The 13812-nt window shown below is 35.3% G+C and overlaps 2 protein-coding genes and 1 non-coding gene across 3 annotated transcripts; 1 reads left to right on the top strand and 2 right to left on the bottom strand.

Moving 5' to 3' along the window:
- The first annotated feature begins 2203 nt into the window (after positions 1 to 2203).
- ASPG1 (Eukaryotic aspartyl protease family protein) lies at positions 2204 to 4062 on the top strand. The gene has a single exon (XM_022049932.2). It carries the CDS (start codon positions 2266 to 2268, stop codon positions 3745 to 3747), a length of 1482 nt encoding a protein of 493 aa, XP_021905624.1. The 5' UTR covers positions 2204 to 2265; the 3' UTR covers positions 3748 to 4062.
- A 3609-nt stretch (positions 4063 to 7671) lies between these two features.
- Positions 7672 to 13180, bottom strand: LOC110820544 (Peptidyl-tRNA hydrolase family protein). Its single transcript, XM_022050040.2, has 8 exons — positions 12806 to 13180; positions 12593 to 12677; positions 9515 to 9582; positions 9349 to 9399; positions 9187 to 9260; positions 8381 to 8439; positions 8221 to 8297; positions 7672 to 8136 (listed from the first exon to the last, which is right to left on the bottom strand). The coding sequence occupies exons 1-8, from the start codon at positions 13103 to 13105 to the stop codon at positions 8023 to 8025; spliced, it is 828 nt and encodes a 275-aa protein (XP_021905732.1). The 5' UTR covers positions 13106 to 13180; the 3' UTR covers positions 7672 to 8022.
- A 52-nt stretch (positions 13181 to 13232) lies between these two features.
- Positions 13233 to 13304, bottom strand: TRNAD-GUC (transfer RNA aspartic acid (anticodon GUC)). The gene has a single exon. It is a non-coding gene; the product is annotated as a tRNA-Asp (tRNA).
- Between the last annotated feature and the right edge of the window lie 508 nt (positions 13305 to 13812).

Genomic DNA, 13812 nt, shown 5'->3' with positions numbered 1-13812 from the left:
ACTGTGCGCGCGCCGTCTGTACTACAAACCTGCGTGGACAGACATTATGCGCCTGGGGCTTACGCGTAGTAGATTTGCGCCCGCAACACCCAGTATGTTTAGGCCCTGCGTGCACGGTAGCAAGCCTATGCGCCTATTCAAATGAGTCAAATTGTTCTAATTTTTAAGTATGCTGTGTGAATTACTGATACTTGATGAATTTGCATGTAATAAATATAATATGTAGTATGTGATAATAAAAGTAAAATAAAAAAAAGAAAAATAAAAAAGTGGAATGAACTTTGTATGGTCCGAAGTGTATATGTATTAACATGCATGTTGCATCAAGTGTCTCGTTAGACTTTTTATTTTTGAGGAGTATTTGTTCCTCTTACCCTTTAGGGTATTTGTTTCTTCATCCCCTATCTGATCTGTAAAGACGTAATAGGATCGCTACCAATAGATGACGACGTGCTCTTTGACGAGAGTGGTATCGCACTATTTGTAAGGATTACTAGTGGCTAAATAATGTCGTGACTATACATTATATGTTAGGATCACTATGGTTGATACAGTCATTGCTATAGATTGTACCATAGTTTACTCAGCTAGAAGTGAGTCTGAGCAAATTGTCGTATTTGTATATGATATGTTCATTCCACTTGCACAGTTAGAAATCTGTATTTATATCTGTTATTAGATATGGAAGTTTGTAATGATTTTGCAAAACATGACATGAAAAATTTGAGTATCGCATGATTTATTTGATTTTTTTTATTATTATTTAGCATGTCATAAGTATATTTGATTTTATGTGCTAACATACTATTTTAATATTCAAATAAATGGTTTTTCCTAATGATGAGTTAGGCAAATGAAGAAGCTAATCGTGTAAGATAAAATAATAAAATTCTAAAATCTTACGATGTTAATTTAATATTATTTTCTTTATTGAACATATGAAACTCACTATTTCTATTTTTCCTTCAAGATGAGGAAGAAAATGAGGTTTTTGATTCCGGTGGATAAATATTATCGTACACTCGTTATTATGAATCTGTATCTGACACCCATTTGCCTTAACTGACACTTGAGATGTCACAGTGTTATTTGTTTTACTATGTGGATATACAAAAGTGAAGAAGAGATTATGAGTTACATTCTTAAAAACTATAAGTCATATAAGGACACATTTATAAAAGTAATTTAAAATAAATTTTTAGCAAAAATATTTCAAAATTAGATAAACATAGAGTTACTTAATGGGTAAAAAACCTTGAGTAATAACAAATGGATTTATTTGTTCATTGCCTGTGTACAAACCTCACTAAATACTAAAATCATCTACGTTACTAGGAAAAAAATTCGAATGATTTTTGAATTATTATTTAATTTCAAAAATTCATACAAAAATATCGCGATGATATTGCTCGTTTACAATACATATTTTACAAAACTTCACAAGATAAATTAATAATACCAATTATCTTAGTGGATTAACGTCGATAAAAATAAGAGTTTTACTAATAATAATACTTAGATGCATTGGTAATTTTTTTCATAATGACAAATATTAATGGGCAAAAGGACTTCCCGTGAAGTTAATATATGATATTATGCATTTTGATATGCTCGTTATTTATGAAAACATCCACATTGATAAAAATATGAGAAATAATTTTTGAATCGAGGAGTTTAATACCCTTTATAGAGTCGACCTACTACTTAATGGTGAGCATAGAGAAATTTCAACAAATACTTAGATATTTTTTATGGCTGTACATCTCGGGAGCAATACAAAGCATGTTAATGCTCAGTATAATCCAAGGGGGCTTACTTAGTAGTAGCTTAATCAATTTGTTCTTGATTTATTTCACTTGGTTCTTAAAGTTACTAAAATAATAAAATATTATCAAACAAATTATAGTTAATTTTTTATTATAGGTGTGCGCACCCCTGACCCAATTTTCCAAAATTCCAAATCTAACCCCACCATTAAAAATTAATAATAAAATAAAAACATCCAGCCTCTCTCACAGATAAATTTGTAATTTTCTTTTTATTCTAATTTTTTAATGCTCACGAAAAAAAAAAAAAAAAATTTACCAGTAAAAAATAAATTAATACTTGTTTTAAAATCTTTTAATTAACCCACCTCAGCTCTGCAACAAGTCTTACGTGATCCCTCCCTCTTTTTCTCTTCTCTTTATAAATAATGCCAAACTTCCCCTGCCACTCTTTCACTCCTATCCCATCTTTCTTTCTTTCTGCAACAACTACAAGAAAATGGCTAGAAATCCGTACTCTCTCTTTCCCATTCTATTTCTCTCTTCCCTTTTTATCGTCTCCGCACTTTCTCGCAGCTTATCACGGACTCCCTACGCAACAACCCTTCTAGATGTCTCCTCTGCTCTCAAGCAGAGTCTCGATATCCTCTCTTTCGACCCAGAAAATTTCAAATCCGAAGCTGTTCCTCAGCAGCAACAGGAGACCGTCGTTGCAACTCCTTCTTCTCTGTCTCTTGAGCTGCACTCTCGCGATACTCTCCACAAGATCCAACATGAGGACTATAGGAGCCTAGTTCTCTCCCGACTCAAGCGCGACTCATCCCGAGTCGCCGCTCTCAACGCCAAGCTTGAACTCGCTCTCAACAACGTTAACAAGTCAGAGCTCAAGCCCGTCGGTGACACCTTGTTCAGACCCGAGGATTTATCCATTCCGGTGGTTTCCGGGGCGAGCCAAGGAAGCGGAGAGTACTTTTCCCGGATCGGAGTTGGAAGCCCGGCGAAGCAGTTTTACATGGTGCTCGATACTGGCAGCGATGTTAATTGGCTCCAATGCGAACCTTGTACGGATTGCTACCAGCAAACCGACCCGATTTTCAACCCGTCTTCTTCCTCCTCTTACTCTCCTCTCTCTTGCGGTTCTCCGCAGTGCGGGGCTCTGGACATGTCTGGGTGTCGCTCCGGTAGCTGCATCTACCAGGTGTCGTACGGAGACGGGTCTTTTACGGTGGGGGAATTCGTGACTGAAAAGTTGTCGTTTGGAAACTCAGGGAGTATAGACCGTGTCGCTCTGGGTTGCGGCCATGATAATGAAGGGCTGTTTGTCGGTTCTGCCGGGTTGTTAGGCCTGGGTGGCGGCTTGTTGTCCCTTACTTCTCAGATCAAAGCGTCGTCGTTTTCTTATTGTTTGGTGGATCGTGACTCGGGCCGCTCGTCGAGTCTCGATTTCAACTCTGTCTCAGGTTCGGACGGAGCCACCGCTCCTTTGCTGAGAAACCGCAGATTCGACACATTTTATTACGTTGGACTCACTGGTTTCAGCGTCGGCGGGCAGATGCTGTCGATTCCGCCGTCACTTTTCCAGGTGGATGAGTCGGGGAACGGCGGGATTATCGTCGATTGTGGAACCGCCGTTACTCGGTTGCAGACTCAGGCGTACAACTCACTGCGAGACGCGTTCGTGAGTATGGCTCGGGGATTGAAATCTACAGGCAGCGTGGCTCTATTCGACACGTGTTACGACTTTTCTTCGCTGACGCAAGTCAGGGTCCCAACGGTGTCGTTTCATTTCTCTGGCGGTAGGTCCTACGATCTGCCGGCCAAAAACTACCTGATTCCGGTTGATTCCTCTGGTACCTTCTGCTTCGCCTTTGCTCCAACGTCGTCGTCGTTGTCGATCATCGGAAATGTCCAGCAGCAGGGGACACGTGTCAGCTATGATTTGGCTAATAATCGTGTCGGGTTCACCCCGAATAAATGTTAGATAGTGGCAGTGGCAGAATTTCCCGGTTCTTGCCTTTTTCTATTTTATTTTTAAGCTATTATTTAAAAAAAAAAAAAAAAAAAGGAAAAAGAGAGTATGAGTTTTTATAATTTTCTATTTCATATATTAGGAAAGATAAAATTTTAATTATTTTTTTAGGTTATATTTATTTAAAGATATGTTCTTAGTGTGTGGAGGAGATAGATAAAAGTAGGGCCCACCAGAGTAAATCCTCAAAAGCTCCTTTGGATGATATCGTGGGCCATCCCGATCGGGTTTCTATATAAATTGTAACATTCCGTATTCTTCCGTTCACTAGTTCAGTGGCATGTGTAGTAAATTGCTTCCAAGAGTAGGGGCAATTATGTGTCTAATCTAATCAAAACTGTAAACAACATGACCGTCAAAATTTTACGTCACAGTCGTTTGCATGCAGGATACGTGGCACTATCCCGCGTGACGGTGATTTGGATTTTTTGACGGCTGTGGGGCGGGAATCTTGTGCTTTTTATTTCACGGAGGGGTTGATTGGCCTGGTTTTTTTTTTTTTTTTGTCTTTAACGCTTTGATCTCTATTACGTATTTTCGCTGTAAGAGAGTCGCGTGGGGTCCACCTTCCTTGGATAGTGTTGTGAGGGGGAGGGGGGGTTAGGGATCACATGTGCAGGGGTCCACCGAAGAAGGGGATGGGTTTTTGGTTTCAGACAGCAGCATAGTTAAGGAAAGTCAGGATGAAGGGTAGTACAACCACTACGTAGTGGGTCCCACGCGTTGAAAAACGTGGGTCCGGGACCGCGATCGTCGGCAGGTTCCGCGTCGTACGCTTCTCGACGTGCCACGTGGTATAACTATGCTTACGTGGTATAACTATGCTTACGTGGAGCCGGGAGAATCGCTTAATTCAAGTGACGGAGGGCCAAATTCTGATTATTTTTTTTTTTGTCCTCTTAAGAAAATGAGGTCACTTTAGCTATTAATTTTTATGTTTTATTAGTTGAGTATTTTTTAATATTATAATTATTATTTTTGGAGTTATTATTCTTATTTTCAAAAATATATATATCAAGTACAATTTAATTTAAATTTATAATATTTTTTAATAAGGAATAAATGCATTAACTATTTCTATTATCATGTCTTTCTAAAATAAAAATATTTAATAACTTTTTAAATAAATTTCTATTTAAAGACAATCATAAATTAGCGTTGATTGTAAAATTTGTAATTCAATACCTGAAATGTTAATATAATCTATTGCTCGAACTTACGATTTCATACCTAAAATAATAATGATTTACTTCATTGCCCAACCACCATTTTATGGGTAATCTAATGTTTGATTTGATAAGATTATAATGAATTTTTTTTTTTTTTTAATTTTGTCGTAATATCAATAAAAGCAAAGGTCGAATAATTGTGTTTGAAACAAAAAACTTTTATTTGTATTTTAAAATATATTAAATTAATCTACGAAATAATTACTGTTTTAGTAAATCAAGTCCAAATTAACGAACTAAATTATTGTTTTTGGAATTTTCACTGCGTTTATTATATATATTTATATATATATATTTTTTTTAAAAAGTACGGTATTTATAATATATGTATACGTACCGTGGGTTTGGTTTCAGTCACGTGTACATATATAATATGTATATGTATACGTATAGGTTGTTTAAATTTGTTGGCAAGGGGGATGTAAAAATCAAGAGATCAATTATACATATGGCAGCAGGTAGGTGTTGCAGAGACCAGACCATTATAGGCTAATGGGGCCAATATAATATCACATGTTATGCCTTAATTTTAGGCCATATTTCTTGCTTTTACACCCATCCCTCTCGGTAAATATGGTCAAATATTACATTTTTTTTTATTTAATTATCTCTCCTCTCTCTATTTTTTAATATTTCGACTATTTACAAGAAAGTGTATAAATAATTATTTACTTTTATAAAAAATCAAATAATTTTTTAAGAACTCTACAAGGTTCGATCAGAGTTTCGTATGAATTCGAATACTACTGATAGATTAGTTAATAATTGATATATTATGTTAAGAAATTTAAAATTGAAGGAGAAGATGAGATGAAATGAATGAAGAGATTCACAAAATCTTAACAATTAAGGTTTTCAAAATGACATTTTGTCTCCTTTTCCTTGTCAAAATGGTTATTTTTTGAGTGATTAATATATTTATATATAAATATAAAGGTGGTGGACTTAGTGTGATTACTTTAATCAATGCCTTTTTTTTTTTTTTTGTTTAACATTTGGAAGATCAAGACAAAGCTTTTTCACATGCAAGAAAGCAACTTGGTAAGACACAAATCTTGAACCAGATATATATATATATATATATATATATAAATATTTGTGGTGAATTCTTATTCTTATTATTATTATTTAATTATATGAAGGATTCATGTTTGTTTGTGCCATTAAAATTATAAATATGGTATTGGGTCAACCATAAATTTATTCTGCTAGAGGTTGGTGGGAGTTGCCAAAGATTGCCAATTGAGGTCAAATGCCAAATATTCATGCCTATGATTATTGCTTATATATATATATATATATAATAAACTCTTCAACTTATATTTTTAACGAATAAAATATGTGTATTAATATAAAATTAAAATATCACAATTTCTCATAATTGAGATTACAGGCTGAATTTAGTAATATTTTTTAATAAATTAAAGAGATTATTATTGTATTAAATTAATATATGTAGTAATAGTAGCAGTAACAAGTCATTGTCTGAATTTATAACAACTATGAAGTCCCATCAATTTTAGAACAGTAGCTAAACTAATTATTAATTTAAAAAATTAGTATTTTGGATTTTTTTACATATTTAATTTAGAATTTTCAACTTTCAAGTACTTGATTTTCCAGCTGGTTTTGTTAATTAATATATATATATATATTTTGTGGGCTCCAAATTTGAATTAATTAAGATGGAAGATTGAGAGTATAATTAAAATTTAAATCAAATTAATATTTTAAATTTTGAATTAGCTATGTATCACTTCGATTTAAAGTTTTCGCGATTTTTAATTTCTAAATAATATTTATTATTATGGAATTAAAATATAAATAAAATTTATTTAAATTATAGCGGATAATAATTGGAGAGGGTGTTGTGTTATGGTAAAGATTTATTGTACAATTTTATTATGATTATAAACAATTAATTTAGTCTTATTATGATTGAGGAAAAAGAAAAAAAAACTTAATTTATAAGAAAAATTATACCGGATCTAATGCATATATATATATATATAAATATAATTATATATATATAATAATTTGAAAGTACCCATAGAATTTTCATGAATATATATATATATATATATATGAATGAATGAAAAAAAAATTGCAATACAAATTTCACCTTGTTTTATTAGTAATTGATATCTTTTAAGTACTTTATTTTATTAACCGTATGGTGACAATTTCGTCTCTCTACCTTATTTATTTCTAAACACCAAATTTTGTCTCTCTCTCTCTCTCTCTCTCCCCCACCCCAACTATATATATATATATATACTGTGTCTGCATGTATGTATGCATATATATATATATATATGTATAGGTGGTGGTAATGAGTGATCAGATAATTGGCAAAGTGTGAGTTATAACGCCCGTCCATCATCAACTCCCAGCTGCCCCAAAACTCAAACCATTTCTGAAGGCTATTTGTAACGCCATTTATCTTTCTTTGAATGCCATTTATTGTCCACAAACCTAACCAGATAGACATCATTTATACACATCTCATCTTACAAAAATTTACTTTTTAAGACTGACGTTGAGGTAATTTCTGGAAGAGGGTAACTTCGATTGTAAGTAATAATCATAGCTTCAGGTAAAAAAAATTCTCACCTCCAATCTATGAATTCAACACTTGTCAAAGAGATAAAAAAAAAACAAGAATTATGAATTATGATCATGAAAATGGGTCTCCTGCTACGAAAAGACGTGAGTAAAGGGAATCAGTTCAAATCTTTACAGCTTTAAGTTACTGGAGAGCTTGGGAGAGACACTTAAGGAAAGAATGGCGTGTAATACTGATTCATTCTTCTAAAGTACAATTGTTTTCCTGCAATGATAATGAATATCTAAATTTCACAAATCTTCTATTGGCCTCTCGAAAAGAATAATCATTCATAGAGAATTGGTGATCCTCCAAAAATTATAGTTTCTGACTGCTGCTCGGAGAATGTAGAAAAGGCTATGCATAACTACTTTGCGTCTTATTGGGAAAAAGTTAACTAAGTTGCTCCATTGATTTGGAAGTATTGACAAACGTTGCCGCTTTATTGAATCCCTCGAGTACTAGAATTTGCACGGCCTCTACCCCTTCTTGAAACGTGAAATTTAACTGCAGGATTTCAGGCTAGCAATTAGGATCTGTTGTCGACATATCTTTTATCCTCGCATAAGCGTACATTGAAATTTTAAATACCTCTTCACGTTCTTGTTTATTGAATGGGCGAAGGACAAAATTAACTGGATCCATTTTCCCGGGAGGTCGTCCGATGCCTATAAAAGCTTAGCAAATTTAGCAACAGACAAGCAAAAAAAAAAACCATTTTAGAATAATCATAGTTTTCCTGACATCCTACCAATTCTTAAGCGAGGAAAATCACGACTCCCTTTTAAGCGATCAATGATGCTCCTCATCCTGCAGGAAAAGCACTGTGATCAACTACACATGCATGCAATACAGTTTTATTTCATCTTATTAAATGTCAATCACAATCCCGAAGCATTCAGGATTCCCATAAAGATTATCTAGCATTAAATGTTAATTATAATCCCCTAACATATGGAATTTCCAAGATTGCATTTTTCAGCATATGCCATTTCAAATAGAAGCCGGAATGTTTTTCAAGAAATGGACCAGGGGGAATAACCCTAGTATAAAGAAGTCTGCAACAGAGACACCATGAAGGGAGAATGTGATGGCAAATTGTCCAGTTTACACTATGATCTCAAAGATGGTAACAGGGAATATGAAGTTTGAAAACTAAGGCTGTATTTAGAATAAGTCAATATGTATTTGCAAATTTATACCTACTTTAACTAAAAGATAGTGAAGATACTCCTTAAATAATAAAAGAGTAACCTTATATGGAATTTCAAATGTTCTCCAAACTACATTATTTCAAATTTATGTGAACTTCTATGTGGGATCAGTTTTTTCTCACCAGTATAATTTACATCTCTTTCTAGTAGAACTAAGCATGAGTTCGCAGATAAGTTCAGTAAAAATTTTGGATTATTCAAAACATAACTTAAAAAGTTAAAATTAGGATGAGATATATTTCCACAAGATGTTCAAGTATATACATGAAAATGTCTCCCAGAAAAATAAAATGAAGAAAGCTGAAATAACAGTAATAAATAACTAATAGTAACAAGGGGATACCCGTTATGTCCTCCATGTCCACCTTTCGGCAATAATCGCAATTTTGCAAAAGGCAAATCTAAGTCATCAAAAATCTGTAAAAGAGAATAGTAGGTTTGGAGTCTGTAGCAATATTTGAGCTTAAATCAGTATAAGCAGGGAAGAGAGGAAGAAAGTAATTACCACAACTACTTGCTTCAATGGAATCTTGTAATACGAAACAATCGCCCCAACCTTCATATGTCTCCACAAATGAAACCAACCATTATCGGAAATGTTAAGATATATACTGTAAGGAAAAAACCTTCATCATAGAGTATATAAAGATCTTCTAGATGAGCATACTTACAGACTCACCACTTGCATTCATAAAGGTTTGCGGTTTGGCAAGCATTACTGGAACATTTCCTATGAAACCTGTGGAAATAAATACAATATTAACTGTGAAATGAAGAAATAACCTTAGAAATGAAGAGTAAAACTATTCTGGACAAGCATAAAAGCTAACTGATTAAACAGAGGACACAGGAAATACTATAATTGTACAGCAACAATTATGATTGAAACTGATAGGTCCCAGTCAGAAGCCAATTAATTTTTCGGTAAAGATTTTCTCTTTGAGTGAGAATAAACCACACTTGAACAACAATTTTTCGACCCCCCATTCATTAAACTTGCAGCCTTTAAATACAAAAACTACTACCTGCTACTTCCTACTTCTAAGGCAACTAAAACAAAATAGGATAGTGGTAGATAATGGGAATAATGGAAAATAAAACTAATGACGGGAAACAAGGGATATACGATACACTGTTGACTAATTCCACAACTATTCTAAACATACTTTTCCTTAAATTAAACACATGTTTTCCTTAAAAGTTGGTTGGCATTGAGATTTTCAAAGCTTAACATTACTCCTCCCTTTTTCAAGAATCTTGTCCTCAAGGTTCAGACAACCGACTTGTGGCATCTTCTTCGGCCATCTTCCTCGGCGCTTTGAATTTTCTTTAGTTCGTCCAGAACTTCATCCAAGGCTGTCTAATTTCCGGACCATGCTGGAACATTTAATTGCCCCTCTACATCCATTGTTCATAAAAAGAAATAAAAAAAAAAATACCACATCATCACCACTTGAGAATGCTAGTCAAAGGCCATCCACTCCCCACTCTTCAAGAGTATTATTTCTGGTTCCTTGCAGCCTTCTGTAGTTTTCCTTTTTTTTTTTTGGCAGCACAACTCTTTGTCTCAACTCTCTGTGCAACACAGCTCTCAACCTTCCAACGCGATCTGCCTCCCTTCCATCCCAGACTTTTTTTTTCCGGTGCTTTCCCTCAGTTTCCTTCCCTCCCTTCCTGGGCTTTTCTGTTCCTTTTTGCGGAGAATGTAGAGCCTTTTGTTGAAGCTCTCCCCTAAAGAATTCTCAATTGTCAAGACAGCACGCTCCACAAGCCACTGCTCGATACCTTCAAAAGCGGTGTCAAATTGCTTGCAAAGAACAGCTACGCAATTGGGATACGCCTTCTGTGCAGCTGATTCACCGTATGTGTAGGCAACACGAAGATGAGACCCATCAGATATTGCTTTGGATGCCATGTAAGTCACACTTTGCGTGAATGGTTTCAGCTCATTGCGATATGGTGGCGTCTGGCCAGGCTGGCCCGACGTGTTGCTGCTGTAACCTTCGCGGTTTAACAGCAAGGTGTTTGTCAGCCGCTTGAGGGTGTCTTCAATCTGGTGGAACTTGTCGGCAAATCTCACGTCCATCCGGCTTAGGCTGTCCTGCAATCTACCCATGCTGACTTCCAGATTTTCAATTCTTTTTTTTGTTAGTAGACATGCCTCTGATATCAATTGATAGGTCCTAATTAGAAGCCAATTAATTTTTCAGTAAAGATTTTCTCTTTGGGTGAGAATAAACTATACTTGAACAACAATTTTTCGACCCCCGTTCATCAAAGTTGCAGTGCTTCAAATACAAAAACTACTACCTGCCACTTCCTACTTCTAAGGCAACTAAAACAAAATGGGATAGTGGTAGATAATGGGGATAATGGAAAATAGAACTGATGACTAGAAACAAGGGATATAGGATACACTGTTGACTAATTCCACAACTATTCTAAACACACTTTTCCTTAAACTAAACACATGTTTTTCTTAAGTTGGTTGGCACTGAGATCTTCGAAGCTTAACAGAAACTGAGGAGATAGAAAATACTAAGACCAAATCATGTCATGCAACATCTGGTTTTTTACTTTTTCTTTCTAAATGACAAATGGCAATACCTTATTCGTGTTCCTAAAAAAAGGCAATACCTTATTCTTAAAGTATCTATTCAATAACAATCAGCTAGCATGTGAACCAATCACATAGTAGCATCATCCATGCTATCACAGCTTTGAAACTTCACTAAGTAAATTTCAAGCAAACACAAAAGACCATGTTGGCTCTAGTTATGAGTCTTCAGCATACAGAATATGAAACCGTGTAGCTTCGAGCAGGCTGTTCCCTCACACATCATTCCATTTCATGAGCATGTAACTTTATTTTCCATCCAAAAACGATCTATTATATATAAACTTTTGGTTCCCAACTTCATTTTTTGTTTGAAATAAACAGTATTATTAACAAAGATACCAAAGAGGTGCTAATCCGTATACAAGGTATTTACATATCAATCAACAAGTCAACAAAGTTCCTTAAGTCCTTCATAGAGTACAAAACATGACCCAAGAACAAAGAACCAAGGGTTTGGAACCATCCATCTATAATTAAAATAAAACCATTCTGCTCATCCACCCTTCAAAAGCTTTTATATTCCTCTCCTTCCAAACTGTCCCAAAGACTGTGATTGGAATGATGTCCGCATATTTCCTCCTTCCATTAATTCCCTTCCACGTCCATAACTCTCCTCTAACTGATCCTGCCATCACACACTTGACTCCTAATAACCCATAAAGTATGGTTCAAAGGTTGTAAACCTGCCGGCACCAAAGGAGTAGATGACTAAAGGTCTCTGCAGCCCTTTTACAGAAAAAGCAACCATTCACAAGAACCTTACCTCGTCTCATCAGCTTATCAATTGTAAGAATGCACTCTATGCTGGCCTCCCAAGATTCCCAACTTCCCCTTAAATCCTGATGTTTGATATTCACAATATGATGTCAATAAAACATGTGCAGCCAAAGAACTCAGGACCTTCCCTTTTAATCATTTGATATAAGCACCCAAGGAGAGTATACGATTGAAATGTAAGATATATTTATGTAAACAAGTAGAACAAAGATCAATGAGCTAATACCAAACAACTATAGATCATCCACAATAAAAAGTCAGGTTTTTTTATGATGAAAACTTGGAAATTACAATTACCAATTCAAAAAAAAAAAAAAAAGAATATTAAGAGCACGTAGGACATAAAGCTAACCTTTCCCAAAGAGGGCTTTAAAGTTAACAGCACTCATGGATATCCCTTCAGCTTCAGCTATAGCATCCACCATCCCAAAACCCACCTGAAAAACAAAAACACGATTCCACCGCGTTATTGCAGAAACCAAGTAGGCGTCACAAACCCACTCGAAGAAAAAGGGAAAGCTTTATTTTTCTTAATGTGAAGGGAGAGCGAAGCAGAGAGAATTACATTATGACGAGTGCCCTCGTATTTTTTGCCAGGGTTGCCTAGGCCGACGATGAGCCAGGGATGCTGCTGTTGCTGTGGATTTGAACTTGGGATAGCAGGAGAGTCTGAGTTGGAGGCGGAGGTCGAAAAAGAAGAAGAAGAGAAGTTAGGAGACTGAGCCATTGTCATGATTCTTCCTTTTCTCCACCAACAGCAACAGGAGTAGGAAACATGTGGAGAGCGAAAGAAACTTTGGGCATTTGAAACACCAATCTTTGCGATTGATGTGGTTATTGCAGAAGCAGAAGCAGCTAATTTCATTGGCTTGAGGGAAATCCTAGGGTCTTGAGGAAAGAGGAAGAAGGAAAAAGGCTGGAAAAGGGAGAGCGAGAGATTTTTGGTTTTTCTATTTTGGAATTATTTTTTTCAAGAAAAAAAAAACAATAATCGCCGTTGCCGGGGATCGAACCCGGGTCACCCGCGTGACAGGCGGGAATACTCACCACTATACTACAACGACCACTGTTGGGACTTAGGTGGCAGCATAACATACATCTCACATTACTATGATTTTATTTTTTAAGATCCACATATGATTTGTCCATAAGAACTCTTATGGTAACCTCTAAAAACAAGTTTTTGTTCTTTTCAAATTTCATCAAATCATTTTTTACCACTTCAAATACTTTTTGAACTATAGACATATATAAATTAACAAATTAAAATTACAAAATAAAAATTCCATTCACCAAATGGGCTTCATCTCTCGAGATAGTATCAGTCAAATGGTCATTGCCCAGTATGCCACATCGGCAGTTTGAGTTCATAGCCTGTAATATGAATTTGGATGATAATGTGTTTTTTTTTGCTTTCCAGCTTTAGGTCCATTACCACGAGACGCGAAGTCCTTAGTTTTATTGCCAATAGACGCATAGCTCAGAGAAAGAGTAGAACCAACTTCCTCCGAGAGAGAGAGAAGCAGAGAGGGAAGTGACCTCCCCCATTCTGGTGGTTGACATACGATGCTG

This window comes from Carica papaya, chromosome 9 (genome assembly GCF_054855325.1).
Source record: "Carica papaya isolate Zhongbai chromosome 9, ASM5485532v1, whole genome shotgun sequence".
NCBI lineage: Eukaryota > Viridiplantae > Streptophyta > Magnoliopsida > Brassicales > Caricaceae > Carica > Carica papaya.
This window is presented reverse-complemented; position numbering and strand designations above follow the sequence as displayed.